This window comes from Psammomys obesus, unplaced genomic scaffold, assembly GCF_907164565.1.
Source record: "Psammomys obesus unplaced genomic scaffold, mPsaObe1.curated_primary_1811, whole genome shotgun sequence".
Taxonomy (NCBI): Eukaryota; Metazoa; Chordata; class Mammalia; order Rodentia; family Muridae; genus Psammomys; species Psammomys obesus.
The window spans coordinates 7,413,082-7,433,971 of record NW_026591816.1 but is presented as its reverse complement, the minus strand read 5'-3'; the positions used below and the strand labels follow the sequence as shown (position 1 = coordinate 7,433,971).

Genomic DNA, 20,890 nt, shown 5'->3' with positions numbered 1-20,890 from the left:
TCGACCATCCACAGAGAAACAGTGATTGATGTCCAGCAACATGTTTTTGCTTTTTTTATATTTATAAACAAAACCAACCTCCCCCCAAGTAATTCCCCGAACAAACAAAAAACCAGATTAAATAAAATTTACAGTGAACCCAGCAAACATCTGTATGTGCAATTAAATACTGTGTCTGTTACTGTGGCACAAACCTCAAATAAACAATATACACGTGTTCTGGGGATGGGGGGGATCCCAAGTTTTTAACTCTGTGGGGTTTGGGGAGACAAGATGGGGGAAGTGAGAGAATGGGGAAATCAATTTATTTTTCTTAATTCTGTCCATATAAATATATTCATGAAGACCAAAAAAGGAAAGGGAGGTTGGGATGGTGACAAAACAGGAGAAGAGGGGAATGTGAGACCCTCTCAATTCTACTTGACCAAAAAATATGAAAGAAATTAATTTCATGGTAGGAGAAGAGATTAAAAAAGTGATAGAAGAGGATGGGAAGGAGAGGGAGACAGAAAGGGACCAACTAAGGGAAAAAGGGGAGCCATGGCAAAGGAGTCCCATGCCGGTGTGAGAATCTGTCTGCTTCGCTCTTCAGCCACTGCGGTAGGCTCTGGCCCAGTCCGTCTGTCTTGGCTCCCTCAGCTCAGCCCCCACTCCTACCGTGCCAGTCCCTCCCCTCCTCCATTTACTGGGAGCTAGCTCGCTCCAGAATCCTCAGGTCGTAGTTCTTTTTAGCCACTCGCAGTTTGAAGCGACTCACAGAATTGTTGAGGCGAAGGGAGGCATTCTGGGCAGCTAGGGGACTGGGGAACACAGCCACTATAGTGTACAAGGCAGCAAGGTCCGAGTGGCGGCCATTCTCAGCAGTCCCACTGTTGTCCCCCCCGCCTGCACCAGGCAGCCCCTGAGCATCCTTAAGCCACTGGATCTTGGCACCAGACATGGCAAGCTGGGTGAAGAGTTTGTCTGCCTCGGTACGGGTGATGCCTTCAGGGAGATCTGTCACCTCCAGCACCCTTCCCAGCACTGAAAGGGGAGGAGAAACAACATGGTTGTGAGAGGTGGAGCAATGATTGGACAGTGGCCTGGCTTTGTCACTGATCCAGCTTCTACCCAAAAAGCCCTCAAAAGCCCTACCTTTCCCTCTTAGACTCCCCAGATTAACCCATCAAGATAAGGTGGAGGTAGGGGGCAGCCAGAAAGATAAAACGAACCCTCCTTTCTTCAAACCCAGAGATACAAGAATGACTGAGAATTAACAGCTCAGGTTTCTGATTTGGGCACCTATAATTCTATTCCCTCACAGGGTGGCACTGCTGTAAAACTTAGGTTTATTAGTAATTTTTAATCAACTTAGTGGCTCAACCTTTTCCTGAGCAGCAGTTCCCACCCCTTTCTTTCCTTGTTTAGGCAACAACTGCAGATTGCAGAATCCCAAAGACCTGTGTGGGAAGACTAATGAAGAAAGCTCCTCTCTCACACTCTCTATCAAGCCCCTGAATCAGGTCTAGGATGACCACAGGGAGATATCCTAGACTAGGATCAAAACAGCTTCTAAGAGACTGTAGCTTAACATGAGGCTTAGTAAGCTCACATTGTGCTACTCCAAGTGTCTAGGACGGTCTACCTTAGAACCCTGGATGGCTTGCTCGGGGACACAGATACTTCATTTCTATACCTTCTGCTTCTCTTGAGCAAAGAAGACTCATTTCCCCATTTTCAGCCAGCTTTCCCTCTGGCACTGGGCTGGCAGTGAAGGGCATCTTCCCTTGGGGGTTTGGAGTCTTGCTACTCACCAACATCTGCTGTCCCCAGGTCAGTGGAGGCAGATTTGAGTGCTTGTCTCTTGCCACGGTTTCCGTGCTTCAATCCACTCTGTCCCTTCAACATCCAACATAACTCTCATCCCAAGTGAACAACATTGATTGCTTTGTGTCTCAGTGCCTGCCCTAGGGACTGAGGAATAGCACCCCACCCACCCTGAAGACCCAACCCTAGCAGGCAGTTACATTTTCCAGGGAGTGGTAAGTGAGACATCAAACCTCTCCCCCTGGGCACTGAGATGGGAGTTGTGAGCACAGTAGTGGGGTAAACTCTTTTCACTTTGTCCATTGTTTTCTCCTATGCCCCCAGGCTGGCTGAAGCAGAGGACTCGCAGACAGGGGCCCACATGAGAAGGGGATCTGATGCCCCAAGACTGAAGGTGGCTGTGCTTACCTGGTGCACCGTGTAAGTTGACTGGCCATGGAGCAAGGGAGGGCAGATGGACAGATTGTATTGTAATGGCTGACCCAACAGGGAATAGCGCCCATCACCTAGGGAGTAAGAACAGACGGTCTTACTCACAGTCTGTCTATCTTGAGATTCAGGGGGCTCTGGAGACAAACAGCGATGCACAGTGTTCCTACGTGTGTTTTCTATGATGGAGTGCCTATGTAACTGATTTAAGAGTTGTGTTTCTATGCGGTGGCACACAACTTTAGTCCCAGCACTCAGCAGAGGCAGGCAGATCTCTACAGGTTCAAGGGCAGCCTGGTGTACCTTGAGAGTTCCAAGACAACCATGGCTATGTAGTAAGATCCTGCTCAGAAAACCAAACCAAAACAAACAAACAAAAAACAAAGAGCTGTGCCCCTTCCTAAACTCTAAGCAGGACTATTATATCCCTTCACCTTTGAGTTCTGTCCATTGTAGATCCAACGTAAATGGCCAGGAAGAGTTAGGTGTACATGCCTGTTATTCTAGCACTAGGGAGGCTGAGGCAGGAGGACTGCTATGAGTTTGAGGCCAGCCTGGGATACAAAGTGAGACTTAGTCTCAAGAAAATGAGAAAAGGGAAATGACCAGGGAAGAGCCTTGAACTGTCAGTGTCTTGCATCACCTCTGGGATGTTCCTCATGCCCAAGCTCCAAGTTTCTAACTCATAGGAGAGGCAACATGGAGTGGTAGACAAGAGCACAAAAATATTGGCTGTGGAACTGGAAATGCAGTGTTGGGGAGTTCCCCTCTTGGAGCTACTGGACAGCTAGCTGAACATAGCATATAAAGCCCTTGTGTAAATGACTGGGACAGACTAAGTACTGTATAACTTACTACTACTCACAAAATTATTTCAGAGCATTTTAAAGTTTTTAACAACTTCTTAACCTTATTTTTAGTTGGCTTGTGACAGCCAAAGCAAAACAAAACAAAACAAAAAAAAAATAAGACTATTATTTCCTTATGTTTCTCATCCATTTTACGGATAAGAAAACTAAAATCTACTTTCTAAGTTTAAGTAACTTGTTCAACATCACAAAGCTAGTTTGTCCTGGAACTGGAACCCAGGTGTTTTAATAGGAAATCACATTCTTCTTGGGAGCTGGAGAGCTGGGTCATCAGTTAAGAGCACCTAGTTCCTGCAGAGGCAACTGAGTTAGTTCCCAGTATCCACATCAATAAGTTATCTCACAACTGCCTATAACCCCAGTATACATACTCACACAGGCACATGCGTATAAACAATAAATTAAAAAATATTTTCCCCTCAAGACAGGATTTCTCTGTGTATCCCTAGCTGACCTGAAACTTACTTTGTACACCAGGCTGGCCTCAAACTCACAGAGATCCTCCTGCCTCTGCTTCCTGAGGCGAGCCCAGTAAAAAAAAAATCTTAACAAAACAAAGCCCGTATGGTTCTGACATAGCCTCTTATTCCCAGATCTCTGATTCAGTGCTGATGTTGGGTTGAGTTCTTCTGTTCACTGGAAGCTGAACGAACTTCTCTGACTCTTTACCCTGCTTGGTACCAGACACCATGGATGTGAAGGAGGGCTGGGTAAACTATGCATGAGCAGCAGTAAAGAGGGTCATTGTCCTTTGAGTTAGCTCCACTGCTTCCCTACCTGTTGCTGTCTTCTAATCTCCCATTTTGTAATGGGATGGGAATGCTGAACTCCGTAGCAGCTCACCTCCATCAAACTCCTTACCCTGTGCAGGACCTCCAGCCCGGGGGAATGGTGTGAGGACGGGCAGGGGGCTGAGTCCAGTGCAGACACTGCTGAGGCTCGTGACAGGAGAAGGTGCTGGAGACTGCGTAGGAGATGTGACAGGGCTGCTGCCCATTTGTGCGTTGGCCTGTGAAAGAGAAGAGCACACACCACATAAACACACATTACCTTTTGTACGTTCCCATGTTACAATTCATCACTCTACAAAGTGGTCTTATAAGAACTGCCCCAATCAGGCTGCTGCCTCAAACTGCTTTCTTGATCCTTAATTAGTTTGTTGTTATTTACTACTCTTATTTCCAGCGCTAGGGGTCAAATCCAGGGCTTCAGGTATGCTAGGCAAGCAGTGACCCACTCACCTACCTCAGCAGCCCTAGTTTGTATTTTCAGTACCCATTCTTGAAAAACTATTTCCTTGTTTTGTCTGTATGTATGTGTATATGTTTAAGAGGCAGAACTTAAAGAAAGTATTGAAGGAACTTGACTTGTCAAACATACTGGCCTATTTTCTTCAAAGAAAGGAAACGACTGATGCCTGGTCACTCAGAAGGCTGCAGTGGATGTTGTCTGACAACCTGGTGATTTTTTTGCTACTCTACAGAGCCAGCCTTCTCAACCCCCTCAAATCCCATTTAGACCCTTATCCTGAGCTTAGTTTCTCAGTGACTAGAACCCATCCTTATGGAAGAGGTCCCTTGTACCTTGCACCCTCCATCAATAGAATCTACCCTTGTGTTTATTATAAATCCTTCCTCCTTAGGTCTTGAGCAGTGTTTATCAGTCAATAGCACTCATTCTCATTGCTTTGCTACTTTGCTACTTTTCTATGGCTCTGTGCCTAAAGCTTTGTTGTGATAACTGTCATATGGAAAACATTTCCCAAAGTTTCACTGTGTTTCAATCTAAAACCTGAGATAAAACTCTGGAAGCTCTGATTCAGTGCTTGAAAACGTGGTGCCAACTCATTTCCTTCCTCAGTCTGCTCAGATTGTTCCCTGCAGGCTGAGAGGCTGCAGCGTCCCTATATTTGTGCATGTGTTTGTATGTGTGCAGTTTGTGCAGGCCGGAGGTCAGTCCTGGGCTCTTCAGATGCCATCTGCTCCAGCCCAGAGTGCTTGCTGCTCTGCCTTATGTGCACTAAGCTCACAGTCATCCTGGCTCCTCCATTTTAAACATGCTCTAAGCATGGTCTAACATGTTTACTCTCCTCTCTAGGATCATCAGGTTCCTGAAAAGAGGGCCACTTTGTTATCCTCATGTTCCTTCCTCAAAACATCCCGAGAAAGATGTGTAAAAGAGGCTGCTCAGTTGATGACATAGGGTTTATTTCTGAGAAGAATCTGGACCATCTTTATTAAGACAAAGGTTGAGCTGGGCATAGTGGTATGCCCCTTTAATTCCAGCACTTGGGAAGCAGAGGCAGGTGGATCTCTGTGAGTTCCAGTGTTTGAGGCCAGTCTGGTCTACATAGCGAGTTCCAGGACAGTCAGAGCTACACAGTGAGACTCTGTCTCAAAAATAACAAAACAACTGACAAGGACTAGAAGTTACCTGGGGGTTACCATCAGGACTGTACAGCTCTCCAGGTTTCTGGCCTCGCTGGTCTATGTTGTAGTATTTGCAGTGACTCCACTGGACCATGGATGGATTCTGGGGGGCCTGGGGTCCGTTAGGGACATTCAGTTGCATGACCACCACACCGGGTCCAGAAGGAGACACTCCTGAGTGGCATGAAGAAAGCAGATGTTGGGAATTCAAACTATTTGGAAGCAGAGTTATCTCTGACGAGAAAAGCCAGCAAGCAAATCCACCCACTTGTTTCAGGGCCGTTCTCACTGTGTCCTGCCAAGACTCTGAGGTGGCTGCTGATTTGGCTTCTGACTCTCTCTTCCACAACCAGGGGAGGTTTGAGTGGAAGACCAGACACCAATGTTTTCCTGCCCTTCACCTGGTGAGGGGCATTTTGTTATGATTGGCAGAAAAACTACTCCATACTGTCAAAACTGAGTATTACCAAATACCCAGGTCAAATTGCTGAAATGTCTGGGCACAGTGCTGATCTGGGTTTGGGGTATGGGCCAGGGCTGCAGGTATGTGCAAGTTTCTCTGGGAAGGACTGTAGGTAAGCCAACAAAGGCTAATTGTTCTGGAGAAGGGGAAAACTCAAAGCTTCCCTAACCCACCTTACAAAGTATTATTTGTTACCTCTGCTTAAGTGAGGGAACAGTTCAAGCAGTTTGGAGATATAAGTCATATTCAGGAAATAAATGATTTTAAGGTGCTAAGATATGTAGAGGACTTTTAATTCAGAACATGGCTGTTCTGGCACGAGATCACATCCAAAGACCTTTTACATTTGTGTGATCCAGCTAGAATACAAACAGGCCTTTAATCCAGGAGACAGAGATCTGAGTTCAAGATCAGTCTGGTAGAGCAAGTTACATGTAAAGAAACGCTCAGGTCCAGGAGTGGTGGTACACACCTTTAATCCTAAACAATCAATGAAAGTGAAGTTAGTTTGTAGAAGGTAACACCCATGTTTGAAAGTGATATCTAATTGAGTGACAGAAAAGGTAACAAATCAGAGAAAAAATTGACAGAACAGGATACGCCCAACTCTCAGGTGAAGAGACAGGAAAGGGAAGCTACTTAATGGGCAATGCAGAGGGAGAGAGGAGGCAGTTTTCCTGACAGAGAGGCAGGTTGCAGAGAAAGAGAGAACTCAGGTGAAGACTGAATGAGCCAGGGAATGAGAAGGAGCCAAGAGATTAGAACAGATTGAAGAAGTCAGCTGGGAGAGAAGTTTGAGCCAGAACGGCTGAATTGAACCAGCCAGCCCAGAGTTCAGAAGAACAAGAAAGGATGAGCTTATTCAGCGGTAAATCTCAGAGGCTGAAAACATTCTAGGCCTATGGTAGATTGTACGGAGGCTAGAAACTTCCAGGAATAGGCCTAGGTTAGCAGATGGAGGCAGTAAGCCTCTAAAGACAACAATTGAGACAGGTGAATAAAAGTTCCTTTTACAATGGTATAGCCACACTGTGGGAAAAACACTACGAGATAAGAAGCTTATTCAACACTTATTGAACTTACCGCTGAACACCAGTGTGCCACAAACAAGCCCGATCACTGTCCTCATAGAAAGGAGTCTATTAACAATGCAGACATGAAGTGAAGAGCTGATAGCAGAGGCTGAGGTGCATTCTGGTGGATACTTACTTGGACTGTGCCCAGGAGATGGACTAGGCCCAGTTCTTTGTAGAGCTCACCTTGTACATGCATTGGCTAAAGTGGGTGATGAAGTGTGGGGCCCAGCAGTAGGAAGACTGAAACGGGAGGTTCTGACTGAGGACAGTCAGAAGGAGAGTGGCTACACTGAAGGCTACACTGGCAGATTCCAGGGCCCAAATGAACATGACTATGAGGTTTTGGTTCTGGTAGTCATTGATAGTTTCCTCTCCTCAGAAAGTAGAGAAGGGAAAGGGCACAGAGAGGAGGAACACTAAGTCCAAGCTTCTTTATGGCAAAAAGAAGGTAAAGAGTCAGGGAGAAGCAGTATGAGACAGTCTCTGCTGGGACAAATAGGTAGGGCTCTGACTCCACACGGGATTGTTACAGCATGACTGTTGGCTTTTGACCTTCTAGGCTGTATTCTTGCTGAGGCTGAGCCAGTGTATGTGGTGGAGAAGAGGGAGCTGGGATTACCAGCTCAAAAGCTTGCTGCAATGCTGCTACTGTCATGGTTTGCGGCTTCAGAGCTGCAATGCTGCCACCACACTGCTGTTGTGATGAAAACCAGTTATGCTGTGAGGTGAGTGTTCACTCAGGTAGCATTAGTCATAGGAGATAAAAGAAAAGACGGGAGGTCTTAGCTCAGGAGACACAGAAGGTAATTTGATCCTATTCTCTGCCGCTTTGTGTACCACACCCTCTACGGTTTCCCATAGCAAAGAGCACAAATACTTAGTACCATAGGCTGGTATACCCCCCTGCGCCATAGGGGACAGGGAATTGAACAGTGTGGCTTATAGAAAGGGCCATGTGAAACTGCACAGTTGTGGTGTGCTATTATTAAATAACAACTCTCTGCTCACAAGAGCAGCTCAGGGCACTTTACCTCCCATCTTAACACTCACTCTAACATCCTCCACCAACAACACTGTAATTGACCTATTCAAATTCTTCGTTTGGACCCCGAGGGACCAACACAAGAACAATCAAATCTACAGGTTTTCTGGAAGGCAGCTTACAATTGGAGCCTAATGCCCTGGGCTAGGACAGGTGAGGCACATGTCAGCGTGTAAGAGGTGAAAGCATAAGCAGGATGATGTGCAGACGTAGAGAGCCATTGGGAGGCGGAAAGAGACTCAAGCCCTTATATTATTTTCTCTGATCCCCCAAACAATAGAGTTCTGAATGCCTTCCCATACTCAGTTCTCCCCAGCTGGCCCCGAGCATTGTTCCCTCACTCAACCGAGGACACAGAGCACTACTCAACTGATGAGCTGATTTTTATGCTCTTTTTCCTCAAGCCAAAAGCAGGTGGCATCTGTTAACAGCTGAACTGCCCCTCTCTTCTTAATGGACAAGACAATTAAAAAAAAAAAAAATCCATGGCCCAGGGATAGCATTTCCTCTTCACCAGGTTGGAGAAGGAGCCTGGGATAGGAGTCCGTGGGAAGAGGGAGAAGGGGGCTGAATAAAGAAATCAATTTCAGCTTGAGAGCTAAGAAAGGAGAGGGAGGTGTGAATGGCTTTTTAAGTGGCATCATTAAACCTGGGCAGAAAGGTCGATTGGGCAGAGCAGACCACATAAATACAAGCAGATGACATTTATGTTGGGCAGAATTGGTTTTCGTTTTTTGTTTAGGTTTTTTTTCTTTTTTTTTCTTTTCTTTTCTTTCTTTCTTTTTTTTTTTTTTAAGATCATTGAGAGAGAAAGATGAAAACTGATAGGAATTCTTCCTTACTAGCAGGGACCAAATCTATGAAAAAGAAATAGAGCCAGAATTACAGGCTAGAAATCAGTATCTTGGCTCCGCCTCCCCTCCTTTTTTTTTTTTTTTTTTCAGGGGAGAGGAAGATCTTTCTGAGTTGGAAGAGAATATTCTCAGTGTGAAAACCCTTAAAAATGAGCCAGTGAGTATGTGAGAGGCTATTTCTGTATTTCACACTGGCCATGCTGCTGTGTCACTGTGAGTTGGGAATCTGTATATAGGTGTCGCTGCCATTTCATGTTTGTTTGCATCTTTCCCAAACAGGAGTCCCTGTATAAACCTCAGGGGACCTGCAAGGCATCATTTTAGTGGTGCAAAGTTTTTTCTGGAGTTAACAGCTATATCCAGCATTATAGTTGCAGAACTAAGGTTCAGGTGAACTGGGCAACTATGAAAAGGTATTAATAAACCACAACACTTCTTCTAGGAACAGCCAATCCTAATCCCTGCCTTTATTTTTGGAAAAGTGACCGTGTTGCTACATGACAGGCGGGCAGAATGACTGTCCTCTGAAGGTGATAGTGGCCTTTGTGGGCCATCCTATGGTCCCAGTTAGCAGTGAACTGGGAAAGAAGGCACAAGATACATTTGTTTCTTTTTTACATTTTCTTTACTTTCTATGAGGACACAGTAAAAATTTAGACATCAATGGTTAGATGAATATCATGTCTTAAGTTGATATGGGCAGGACAGAGGGAAGGGTACAAGCCTGTGTGTAGTTTGTGGTCAGTTTAGGGACAAAAGGAGATACAACTAGAAGAAATTCCAAAGCAGTAAAGAGAACAGAACGTTTCCTTAGGTCCCTGATTGCAGAAGTCTGGACTACTTCCTTCTTTCACCCCTAGTTTAGAATTCTAGTGCTGCTGGTCTCCAGAACAAGAGATGTTTTAGTTGGCTTAGCACTAGGCCAAGCAAGTTATTTCCTATGGCTCTACTTTTGATGCAAAACCTTTTTATATTTGAACAACAGATACCAGAGACCAAAGAGACATACTGAAAGGATCAATACACACAAGTATATTCTTATACATATACACATACTCATCCTAACAAACAGGAGAGAAAATGTCCTGTGGTGCCAAGCACCAACACAGTATGCAGCAATTTTTGGAACTGGTTTCCACAATTCCCATGTTCCACTTGGAATGTCAAGGTCAAGTGACCTTGGCAGACAGAAGCAGCTGAGAATCCACACATGTAATAAAAGGGTGTGCAGATTTAAAACCTTAGCTTGTTCGAGATCTATGTTTGGTCTGGATGAAACCAGAAATCATTTCCCCTTAAAGGTGAAATGTGTCTTATGAACAAGACTAATTCTGTAATTGCCCCCAAAGCATCTAACAGCGAGAGTGCAAACATCCTAGGTGAGAGCACTTCATTCTAAATGGGAAAACCAGCCAAAGGGTTCCCTGTCCCCAAAGAGAGTGCAGACCCCCCCCCCCCCAGCAAGGTGGAATGGGGATGGTCTGAGAGTAAATTAAGATCCCTTGTTCAAAGCCCTGAAGCACTGTACTGCCCCACTGTGTTAGGACTGCTGAGAGAGAAACAAACAAGGCAACTGCCCTTGGTATGATGGGGGCACACAGCCACGGGTCATACGGCCCCTTTGAAGAGTCTTAGAGCTGTATAACATAAAGCCATTTAGTTCCTGGACAAAAAGGGATAAAGCACAAGATGCAGCTTACAGGTAACACAAAGTCAAAAGTCCTAAGTTCCAATTCTAGAACTATGATGACTTTTGGTAGAACATTCAATCTCAAGTCTTAGCTTTCCTTATAAATTGTGGTCAGAAAAACAACACCACAGTGTATGTGAGCACTCACTAAATCTGTTAAACACATCCACAATGTTTTTAAAAGTTTTTCTCAACTTTTTTTCACATTCCCAAGAGAAAAAGAAAAGCTGTTGAGAGGATAAATAAGTGTAGGAGTAAGAGGTGAGTATTTTATGCCAGTAAGCACAATGGTGAAAAAGACCCTATAACATGCATGCAATACACGCATGCAATCATACAGGCGCACACGCACGCACACAGACACACACGCAAGTACACACACACATGAACGCACACAAACACACATGCAGGCATATACATGAATGCAGACAAACAGGCACACACACATGCGCATGTACACAGGCACACACAACAACAGAACAATGAACCCAGAGATGTAGCTCAGACCCATGATCTTTCTGTCTCTACCTTCTGAGTGGTAGGATTAAGGCCTTTGTGATAAAGTCACAGCCATCTCTGAACTCCTCACTGCTGTGTAATACAAATCCGTCAGTAGTGTGTACCCTCGTCAGGGCCCAAGTCCTCCCAATTCTTGCACTCTTACCTGAGTACTGCTGTGGTATCTGTGGTGGGCTGCAAGGAGAGGGAGACTGAGGCATCTGGTACTGCTCAGAGCCAGGAGGCTGTAGAAACCCCACAGAAGGGCTGGGAGATGAGAAGAAAGGAGTGGTGAAGGGAGAGAGGGAGAAACAGCTCCTGGCAAACAGCTGCTGCTTCCTGGGCCTCCCCTGTGGGAAGCAGAGGCAGCTACAACCCATTCCCAGACCAATTTGCCATGCAATTTCTAAAATCACTCATCAGTTCACTTAATTATATATATTTGTACTTGATCATCTTTCAATTAGGAAGCTGCTAATCTGCGCTAAATATGGAATGTTGGCAGCACACGCTCTTTCTAACAATATGGAAACCAAACACATACATGTGTGTACACACATACAGGTTTTATAACCAAAAAAACTACTAAATCAAGCACCCACAGTACTAGGAAGAAAGGAGTAAAAAGAACTAAAGGAATGAATGATTGAGAATGCACACACTAGGGATCACCTAAAGATAAATAGGAGAAAACATGGATACATATACACAAAAAGACAGATAAATATACACACACAGAAATTCATACAATTAGACCTTCATTAGTTCGACTACACTTCTATACAGCTATGTGATTTTGCATAGGTTTGTTAGGATTCCTAACTTGAATTTCTTCATTAAAAAGAAAAGGCTGGGTGTGGTGGTGCACGACTTTGATTCAAGCACTCTGGGAGGCAGAGACAGGCAGATCTTTGTGAGTTCAAGGCCAGCCCGGTCTACAGAATGAGTTCCAGGACAGCAAGGGCTACACAAAGAAACCTTTGTCTTAAAAAAAGAAAAAAGAAAAAAAAAAACAACCAACCAACAAACCAAACAAACAAAAACCAAGGAGAGGGTTGAAGAGATTGCTCTGTGGTTAAGAACACTTTTTGGTCTTTCAGAAGAGCAGAGTTCAATTCCTAGCACCCACTCCAGGCAGTTCACAACTACCTGTAACTCCAATTCCATAAGATCCTATATCTGTTTCTGTTTTTGAGTGTACCCCACACGTGACATACATTGACACACACATACATACAAGCAAATAAAGTAAAACAAAAAAAGGAGAGAGAGCCAGGACACAGTGACTTATGCCTAAAACCCACCACTCAAGAGACTGCTAAGAGTCAAGGCCAGCCTGAACAACACACACCCTGTTTCCAAAATAAATCAAGAAAAACAAAACAAAGCAAATCAATCATGTTGCTACACACCTATCATCTCAGTAGCACACAAGAGACTGCAGTAGGAAGGAAGATCCAGAGTTCAGGGCCAGCCTAGGCTATGTAGTAGAACCAAAGGTCTTAGCAAGGCACAGAAACAAAACAAAATAGTAAACTAGGTTATCTCTAAGATGTCAGTCCTACTGCAGTGATCTTACTAGTGATGACCTACCTGCCCTCTCTCTATAACAAAAGAAAATTATATTGTAAAATTTGGTCTTTTAATGTCTGAGTCTGGCTGACTGAATAACAAACACTAGGGTCATTTTAACCTATGTCTCAGAAGCAGGCAGTTCTTTCAGCAGAGCTCTACGTAAATATCAAATCAATGAGGAGAAAAAAGAATGACACCCTACACTTTTTTGTTTGTTTATTTGGAGACAGGGTTTCTCTGTGTACCTGTGGCTGTCCTGGACTAGTTTTGTAGACCAGGCTGGCCTCGAACTCACAGAGTCCACCTGCTTCTCTCTGACCCCCTATACTTTTAAGACTGGGTTTCACTAGGTAGTCCACACTGTCCTTGTAGTTGTGACCTTCATGTATCAGCCTCCCAAGTGCTGCTGGGATTGCCATGTGTGCCAGTGCATGGCTGGGGTTAACCTTGGGTTTCCTAAGCCAGTAGAAATAAAAGGACGGGGTAGCAGTTGCTAAAGGTCAATGGGAGATGTTCCCCAGCTCTCCAGTAGCACTCACCTCGTACTGTTCTGAGCTGGCGGGATCATGCTGTAGTATACGGGTACACCCCCTGCTGGGAGGCCTCCCTGAACAGACTGGCTGGCAGAGACCAGCATGGGCTGCTGGAAAGGCGGCTGGACCACGTTTTGTGACTCACTGCCCACTGGGACCTGGTGGAGAAGAACATGACTGCGGTCATCTTACCGAGCTCACCCATGGCTGCTCATCACTAGATCAGCACAACTCCTTTCCCACGTCTGAGGAGCTTCTTCCAGTAGTCCTCATCTGCCCAAAGCACACACTCGCAGAGCCATCGCAATCTCTCCCTCCTTTAAGCACCATCGTCAGATATCACACAAGGAAGGAAGCCTGACTTCCTTTACACTGTTTCCTATGTACACGCTCACTTATATGACTGTATAAAAACCACAATATAAAGACTCCTCTGAAAGTCTCTGGGATTTGAGAAGAAAATGCCCCTAGAAGTTCTAGGAGGAAACAGATGGTATCTCTGTACTGGAGCCTTAAACCTGCATGGCCCTGGAGGCTGTCCTTTGGCTTCACAGGGACTTGGGATTTTCCCTAATGCGGAGTACACCCACTTGGTACGAAGGCAGTGGAGTGTACTGAACCACCAGGCCTTGCATCTGGCCTCCCATGCTGCTCCTCTGGTTGCTGAGTAGGCCCTGGTTCTGAGGCTGCTGGACCCCAAGCATGCCTTGGTAAGCCGTCTGCTGCTGGTTAGGCATCATGGGCTGTAAGCCTGAGGATGGACAAGGCACAGAAGACATCAGTATAAATGTTTAGGAGGCCACCCACAGCGCTAGCTGCCTTTCCTTCTCTCTTCTTTTTTGAGTCAGGGTTTCTCTGTGCGTAGCCTTGGCTGTCCTGGACTTTCTTTTGTAGACCAGGCTGGCCTCAAACCTCGAACTCAGAGAGATCTGCCTGCCTCTGCCTCCCAAGCACTGGAATTAAAGGCATGCACAACCATTGCGTGGTCCTTCTCCACTTTTTAACCTTTTCTTTCTCTATAGGTCCTGGCCCCTTCTTAGAAATCTAAAGGTTTCTATTCCCTTCTTTCCCCTTTTGACTCCCCAAGTGGTAAGGTCCTTCTTCCTTAGTGTCTGTCTCTCCTTTGTCCCACTGTCTTACACCATCATTTCTACTTACCAGGCTGCTGGGATGGCTGAGACAGCTGCTGACTACGCTGGGGGCTATAGGCCACCGGGTGAGAGAGAGGTCGATATTGCTGGTTAGAATTAGGATACTGTCCAGGAGGGTAGTAAGAAACCTGGATCTATGAGAAGAAACAGATGTGAGAGGTCTCTCTGATCCAGCCATTACATCTGCAAATTACTAAATGCCTCAGGGATGATAACCAGAAATTTGTAAATGGAGATATTTTAGGTTCACGTGACTATACAAGTTTCAAATAAAACAAGATTTGTGTTGTACAGAAAGAAGACTTTCTGGCATAAGGGTAACTGTGCAAAATATACAATGGGGATAGCCTTCTTTCTGGGCTATCTGGAGTAGAGGAAAGGATGACTATGGTACTAGACAACGGAAGCCATGGCCAACAACTGGGGAAGCGGCAGCTTACCTGTTGATGGGGCTGCATGTAGCCTTGGGGCGGCAGGACTTGCTGGGTAGGTGGTGCATGGCTGGAGGTGGAATAGTTGGAAGTAGGGAGGGGCTGTCCCCCAGAAGCCATGATGAAGTTAGCTTGCGGAGGATGCTGGGAGATAAGTGGGGGCTGGAACAGAGCTGACGATGGGTCAGCTGCTTCAGTAGAACCTTGGCGGCTAAGGCTCATTTGTCCAAAGGGGCTGCTGAGGTCATCTGCCTGTTGAGAGAGTAGGGACTCAGGGAATGAGGCTGTGTCAAACCTCATGCATTTGGCTTCAATGCAGAAAGACAAATAGAACTGGGGTAGTACATGCTTGTAATCTCAGCACTTTGGAGGTGGAGGTTGGAGGATCATGAGTTCAAGATTAGCCTCAGCAACATACTAAGTTCTAGACCAGCCTGGGCTACATAGGCCTTGTCTCAAATATACTAATAAGCAAAACCAAGAATAGAAAGACAGAAAGAGCAATGCTCTAGAGCAGTAGTTCTCAACATTCCCAATGCTGCTATCCTTTACTGTAAGTCTCTCATGTTGTAGTGACCTCCCCAAGTATGAAATTTTCATTGCTACCTCATAATTTTGTAATTTTACTACTGTTATGAGTTGTAATGTAAATATATGTTATTTTTCAATGGTCTTAGGCAACTCCTGAGAAAGAATCACTCGACACCCCTCAAAGGGTCAATGTCCATAGGTTGAAAATCACCACTCTACAGTATTCCCTAGACCATTTGGGATATTCTGGTTTCTGTGCTTGAGAAGTGAATTTTAGCCTAAAATATTTTAAACTGAATAGCCGTGTAAAGCTTAAATCCAGAAACAGTCTCTCTATAAAATGTAACAATGGCTAAAGCTGCCCTGATCCCAGTGTTACTAGGGTTATTATAAACAGTATGTCTATAAAATGGTAACAATGGCTGCCCTAAACATAGCCGTTATTAGGGCTTTTCCTCAGCAGATGGGGGCAACTGTCTACAGGTATACAGGACAAACATAAGAATTAAAGAAAAGATTATAAGACTGTCCATTTCCTGTATTCCTCATGTTCCTGCCTCGCTACAAATTCTGTAGCAATATACCTGCACATGGGTAGACAGCGAGGCTCATATGCCTCCAAGCCAAGAACTGCGGGCTCACTCCTGCTGCTCGCCTCTGTGCTCCCTTTCGAGGTTATTTCCACCTTTGTTCTTTGACACTAGCCTAGAGTTCTCCTGTCCTTCAAAAACCACTTCCAATTCTCACCTCCGAAAGGAGGCCAGGCTGAGGGGCTGAACTGGGGGAAGACAGAGACTGGCTGGGCTGTAATTACCTTTTCCTCAGCTGCCTTCCCTAAGCACGCGTGATGGTGTGCCATCTCTCACTTGTATGATGACAAGTTAGCTTCTTACCTTCCTGTTCTGTTTTCTGAACAGTAATTCACACACAAACACACATGTACACACACCAGAGTAGTTCTTTTTCAAAAGAAAATACTAGAAACCAAAAGAAAATGTTGCCCTCTAGTTTCAATCAATTTTCAGGGAACTGTTTTGCTACCTTATTGGTCAGGAATAGATGACAAGAGGACTAGATTGCAGATTAATTTGAGGTCCATATTCCAGCACTTTTCAGAATGGAGATAAGAGGTAGGAGGAAAAAGGGGATTCTAGTGAAAAAGCAGAGAGGTGTGATTAATATATAGTGAAAAAGTAAGGGTTCATCACCACCATGAAGTCATCAACTATGAGGCACATCAGATTTGCAAAGGATTTGTATTCAGGATGCAAACAATTTATTTTTAATTTAACTTATTTATTTTTGGTATTTTTGAGACAGGATATTACTCTAACCCAGGCTGGACTGGAATTCACTATGTAGCCTAGGCTGGCCTTGTACTCATGGCAATCCTTCTGCCTTATCCTCTTTCAGTGCTGGGATTAAGGTATATGCCACCACATTCACTTTACAACCAACTTAAATAGCATGTAGTGTGCATCTGAGAGAATATAAACTGAAAGGTAAGATTTAAAATCTTTAAAACTGGTACCTGAGAAGCCTGCACTGAAGGAAACCAGAGAAAACAATTCTATACAGAATAAACTGGGAACAAATGGAATGAAGGGCACATAGAATAGAGATGAGGGACTGGTTAGTTAGCTTACTTCCTGGCACTCAGAGGAGCTCATCATCCCCTGTCATAAACTTACTTATCTTTTCATGTGCTGTGATGAGGCCATTGGGTTGGAATTCAACCTGTGCTAGTCCCTCAAGAAACAGCTTTCTCCATTTCTTCCAAAAGCACATACTTGCAAGGCCACCAAAGACTGACCCAGACATCCCCACAGATACAGGCCACACAGGAACAAGACAGTAGGGGGAGTAGAGTTTATACCATGTTGTACTGCTGGGGCGGAGAGACTGGCAGAAGGACTTGGGGACAGGAGCTTGGAGAGAACTGAACCGGCTGCGGAGAAGGCTGCAGGGCTGGGACTGGCTGTGGGCCAGCACAGAGGCACATGGAAAGGAAGAGAAAAGGATAAAAGGAGAGGCAGGGGGCAGAGACAGGGAGGGAAAAGGAAGGAACAACAAGGTTAATCATAGAAGACATTTCATATGAATCATGCGGCCACTGAGCAGGCTGGCCACCAAGCCTGGGATAGCCTGTGACTTTCACATCTTTCATAGACAAGCAGTCCCCCATCATTACAGACCCAGTGTTCTCTCTGCCCCATTAGCCACCTGCAACTGTGTGAGTAATCTAGACTCTCAGGGCCAAGGTCTGACTCCAAGCAAAACATTTCCAAGGTATATTCTGACCTGACCACATAATTGCTGAGGATCTCCATCAAAACTCCCCTAAAAGCCCACTTGAGAGCTAGCATGTGCACTGCTGGATGACTGCATTGTCTGTACGTTACTTTATTGTACTGTGCAGAGGGTCTTCTAGGGGCAGTTCTCCTGAAGGAAGTGCTCATCCACAGGGACATCTCCCTCTACAGGGAAGAAAAGTAATAAACACCCAGGAGAATCATGATTCCAGCTACTTTGTCTCCATCTATGATTTCCTTCAGGTCCTGAGGGCAGTATGAAAAATGCCCTCATGAATGACTGGAGTAAACTCAGAGTCAACTATTAATCAGAATAGCTCTCATTTTTATCCCTCGGTCCCTTCACTAGCCTTGGGCAAGAGAGTCTATTTATTGAGAACATGCAGGGTTCTAAACCCACTAATGATTATTTTCCTCATTCCTTCTTCTCCAGTCCTTCAGATTACCTCCTCAGTTCTCCAGTTGTAGCCCCTAGTGAAGGAGGGGTAAGAGAAGGAGAGTAGTAAGGAAGAAGAAGGAAACAATATTTACAGCGTTTCATGACAGCTTTACAGGCATATCTAGAGATATAACTTCTAATTACAACAATAAAAAAAAAGGACAAGCTGGGGATGTAGAGTATTTGCCTGGCAGTGCAATGAATGCTCTTGGTTCAACCCCAAGCAACAGTCCCCCCCCCCCCCCCCCAAAAAAAAAGGCTCAGAGAAATTGAATGGCATACCTAGGATCATATAGCTAAATGACAGGGCATGGCTTGAAACACAAAGGGGACTGGCGGCCTTACTTAGCACAAGATCTGACTGACATCTAGAGTTTTAAAGAGTTACTGAGAATCCCAATGACCCTGAGAGGAACACCGTACAGCCAGAAAGTTAGCTCAGTCCTACCGACAACCTTGTTTTCTTTTTCTTTCTTTCTCTCTCTTTCAAGATTTATTTATTTATTATTTATAAAGCATTCTGCCTGCATATGGGCCTGTGCACTAGATCTCACTATAGATGGTGATGAGCCACCATGTGGTTGCTGGGAATTGAACAGCCAGTGTTCATAACCTCTGAGTCATCTTTCCAGCCCCACAACCTTATTTTCTATAAGCCAATGGCATTCTAAATGTAACTGCTGGCCAAACTGCCCAACATTAGCTACAAATGTTGCTGGTTCCTACATATATTTTCTATCATCCCAACCCTCTTGGGGAGGGCTTACCTTGGTTAACGCTTATGAACAGCAAGGCGGAAAAACAACTTTGTTTTCCACACCCTTTTGAGTTGTAAACGAGACTGAAGCACTTGGGAGGCAGAGGCAGACAGATCTCTGTGAGTTGGTGGCTAGCCTGGTCTGCATAGGGAGTTTCAGGACAGCCAAGGCTACATAATAAAGATTCTGTCAGGGTGGGGTTGGGAGGAGGAAGGAGGTGGGAGGATGGTGTTCTTCTGGTTCCCTTGACTAGAAAGGGCCATAGTAAAGGCAGGGCCTCATTTACTTCTTTTTAAATGGTATGGATGCTATGCCTGCATGTATATATTGTACTACTTGCGTCCCTAATGCCCACCGAGACCAGGAGAGGGTATCTGTTCCCCTGGAGCCAGAACTGCATAAGCCACCATGTAGGTGCTAGTCCTCTCCCCAGGACTGCCACTGCTATTTGTTTGTTTGTTTGTTTGTTTTGTTTTTGATTATTCTACCATTATCTTCTTGGATGGTCTCAAACTCCAGAACCAGGATATCTCTGAGAGATCACAAGGACATCTGTTGCCACCTACTGGTAAATTCTGGGATACAGGAATAGTTCTAGGACGTCTAAAAGATACTAGCTAGCTGCAGTCATCAGGACTCCTTTGCAATATTCACTGCAGTCTAAATCAACTGAACAAGACAGCCACTGAGCCTTTACCTAAGTCAGTCTCACTCTCTGCTGCCACCTGCTTCACTGACATATACGCAAATTCCTCTTGCTAGAAGCTAAAAGTAACTGCCCCTTTCTCAATCTTCTAGAAACCTTAGAGCACAATGGCACACATTTATGTGGTCCCTTCCTTTATTCCTACACTATTACATTATTTGAGGAACTAAACAGTAATTTTTGTGTAACTTAACAGCCCCAGCTAGCTAGCATAAAACAAAAAGGAAAGCAGGGAAAAAAAGAAGTAAGAAAGAAGAGGGCCTCAAGTGTGAAGTCTAGCACCACAAAAGAAAAAGGAAGAGAACTAGAGTAAGAAAGAAGCAGTGGGAAGAAGGAAGAGACAGAGAGAAGAGGTAAAAAAGGAAAAATAAATATCAGATGGTGTAAGTTCAGTATATCCCACAATGCTCCGGGACACTGAAACTTACCCAGGGTAAGAGTCTTTTGGGACTCTGTGACCATGATTAACCTCAGGAGTTTATTTCTCAGAGAACAAAGATCTTTACAGCAAGCAGTACAAGTCTAATCCCTACTCTGTGACATCTAACCCAGTGCCATATTCCAAAGCCAACAGCACATCCACTGAACTGCAGAATCCAGGAGTAGGCTAGGGCTTCAATACAAGGTCTGGGTTTAGAGTCCCACTCATCATTTACTTCAAAATATTACTCCCAAATGGTTATTCTTCTATCTCTTTAGCCATTCTCCATTCTCTCTGTTTGTTTGGTTGGTTTTTGGTTTTTCCAGACAGGGTTTCTCTGTGTAGCCTTGGCCATCCTGGAACTTGATCTCTAGACCACACTGGCCTCAAACTCAAGAGATCCACCTGCCTCTACTTCCCAAGTGTTGGGACTGAAGGGCATGGTATGCATTAACACCTCTTGCTGTATTTTTAAATTTGGATGGCATGTAAAAGAAAAAGCCAATAGACTAAGAGTTGGAGAAAAGGGAACAAGACAGTATTAAAATACATTTCAGGAAAAAAAAAGAACTACAAAACTGGGACCTTAGCAAATGAAATGGGACACATACAAAAACACAATGGGAGGCAGCTGGAGGGAAACCACTTTACCCACTCACAGGCAGAGCAAAGGACCCAAGTGCCATGCCTTAGCAGAGACCCAAACGAGTATAAACAAGACGTAATACGGCAGATGATGGGTCACTGGGTCATCCTGGGATCCTCCACTTGAGTTTCCAGTTCATGGTCACCAGGGTGGGAACAGATCGATCGATCGATCGATCGATCTATCTATCTATCTATCTATCTATCTATCTATCTATCTATCTATCTATCT

At 44.8% G+C, this 20,890-nt stretch overlaps 1 protein-coding gene across 14 annotated transcripts in view; it reads right to left on the bottom strand.

The window, feature by feature from the left end:
• Nucleotides 1–22: 22 nt before the first annotated feature.
• Nucleotides 23–20,890, bottom strand: part of R3hdm2 (R3H domain containing 2) — a 107,250-nt gene continuing 86,382 nt past the window's right edge. For 9 of the 14 annotated variants that reach the window (XM_055611953.1, XM_055611952.1, XM_055611954.1 and 6 more), the window contains 11 exons: nucleotides 17,254–17,355; nucleotides 14,856–15,098; nucleotides 14,423–14,549; nucleotides 13,855–14,015; nucleotides 13,271–13,422; nucleotides 11,323–11,423; nucleotides 5,538–5,707; nucleotides 3,966–4,113; nucleotides 2,215–2,312; nucleotides 1,794–1,878; nucleotides 23–1,023 (listed from right to left, as the gene is read on the bottom strand). In XM_055611953.1, coding sequence (XP_055467928.1) covers nucleotides 683–1,023; nucleotides 1,794–1,878; nucleotides 2,215–2,312; nucleotides 3,966–4,113; nucleotides 5,538–5,707; nucleotides 11,323–11,423; nucleotides 13,271–13,422; nucleotides 13,855–14,015; nucleotides 14,423–14,549; nucleotides 14,856–15,098; nucleotides 17,254–17,355 — 1,728 coding nt within the window. In that variant the 3' untranslated portion in view covers nucleotides 23–682. The remainder of the gene's footprint in view (nucleotides 1,024–1,793; nucleotides 1,879–2,214; nucleotides 2,313–3,965; nucleotides 4,114–5,537; nucleotides 5,708–11,322; nucleotides 11,424–13,270; nucleotides 13,423–13,854; nucleotides 14,016–14,422; nucleotides 14,550–14,855; nucleotides 15,099–17,253; nucleotides 17,356–20,890) is intronic. The other 5 variants (XM_055611960.1, XM_055611962.1, XM_055611963.1 and 2 more) reach the window with 2 other exon arrangements.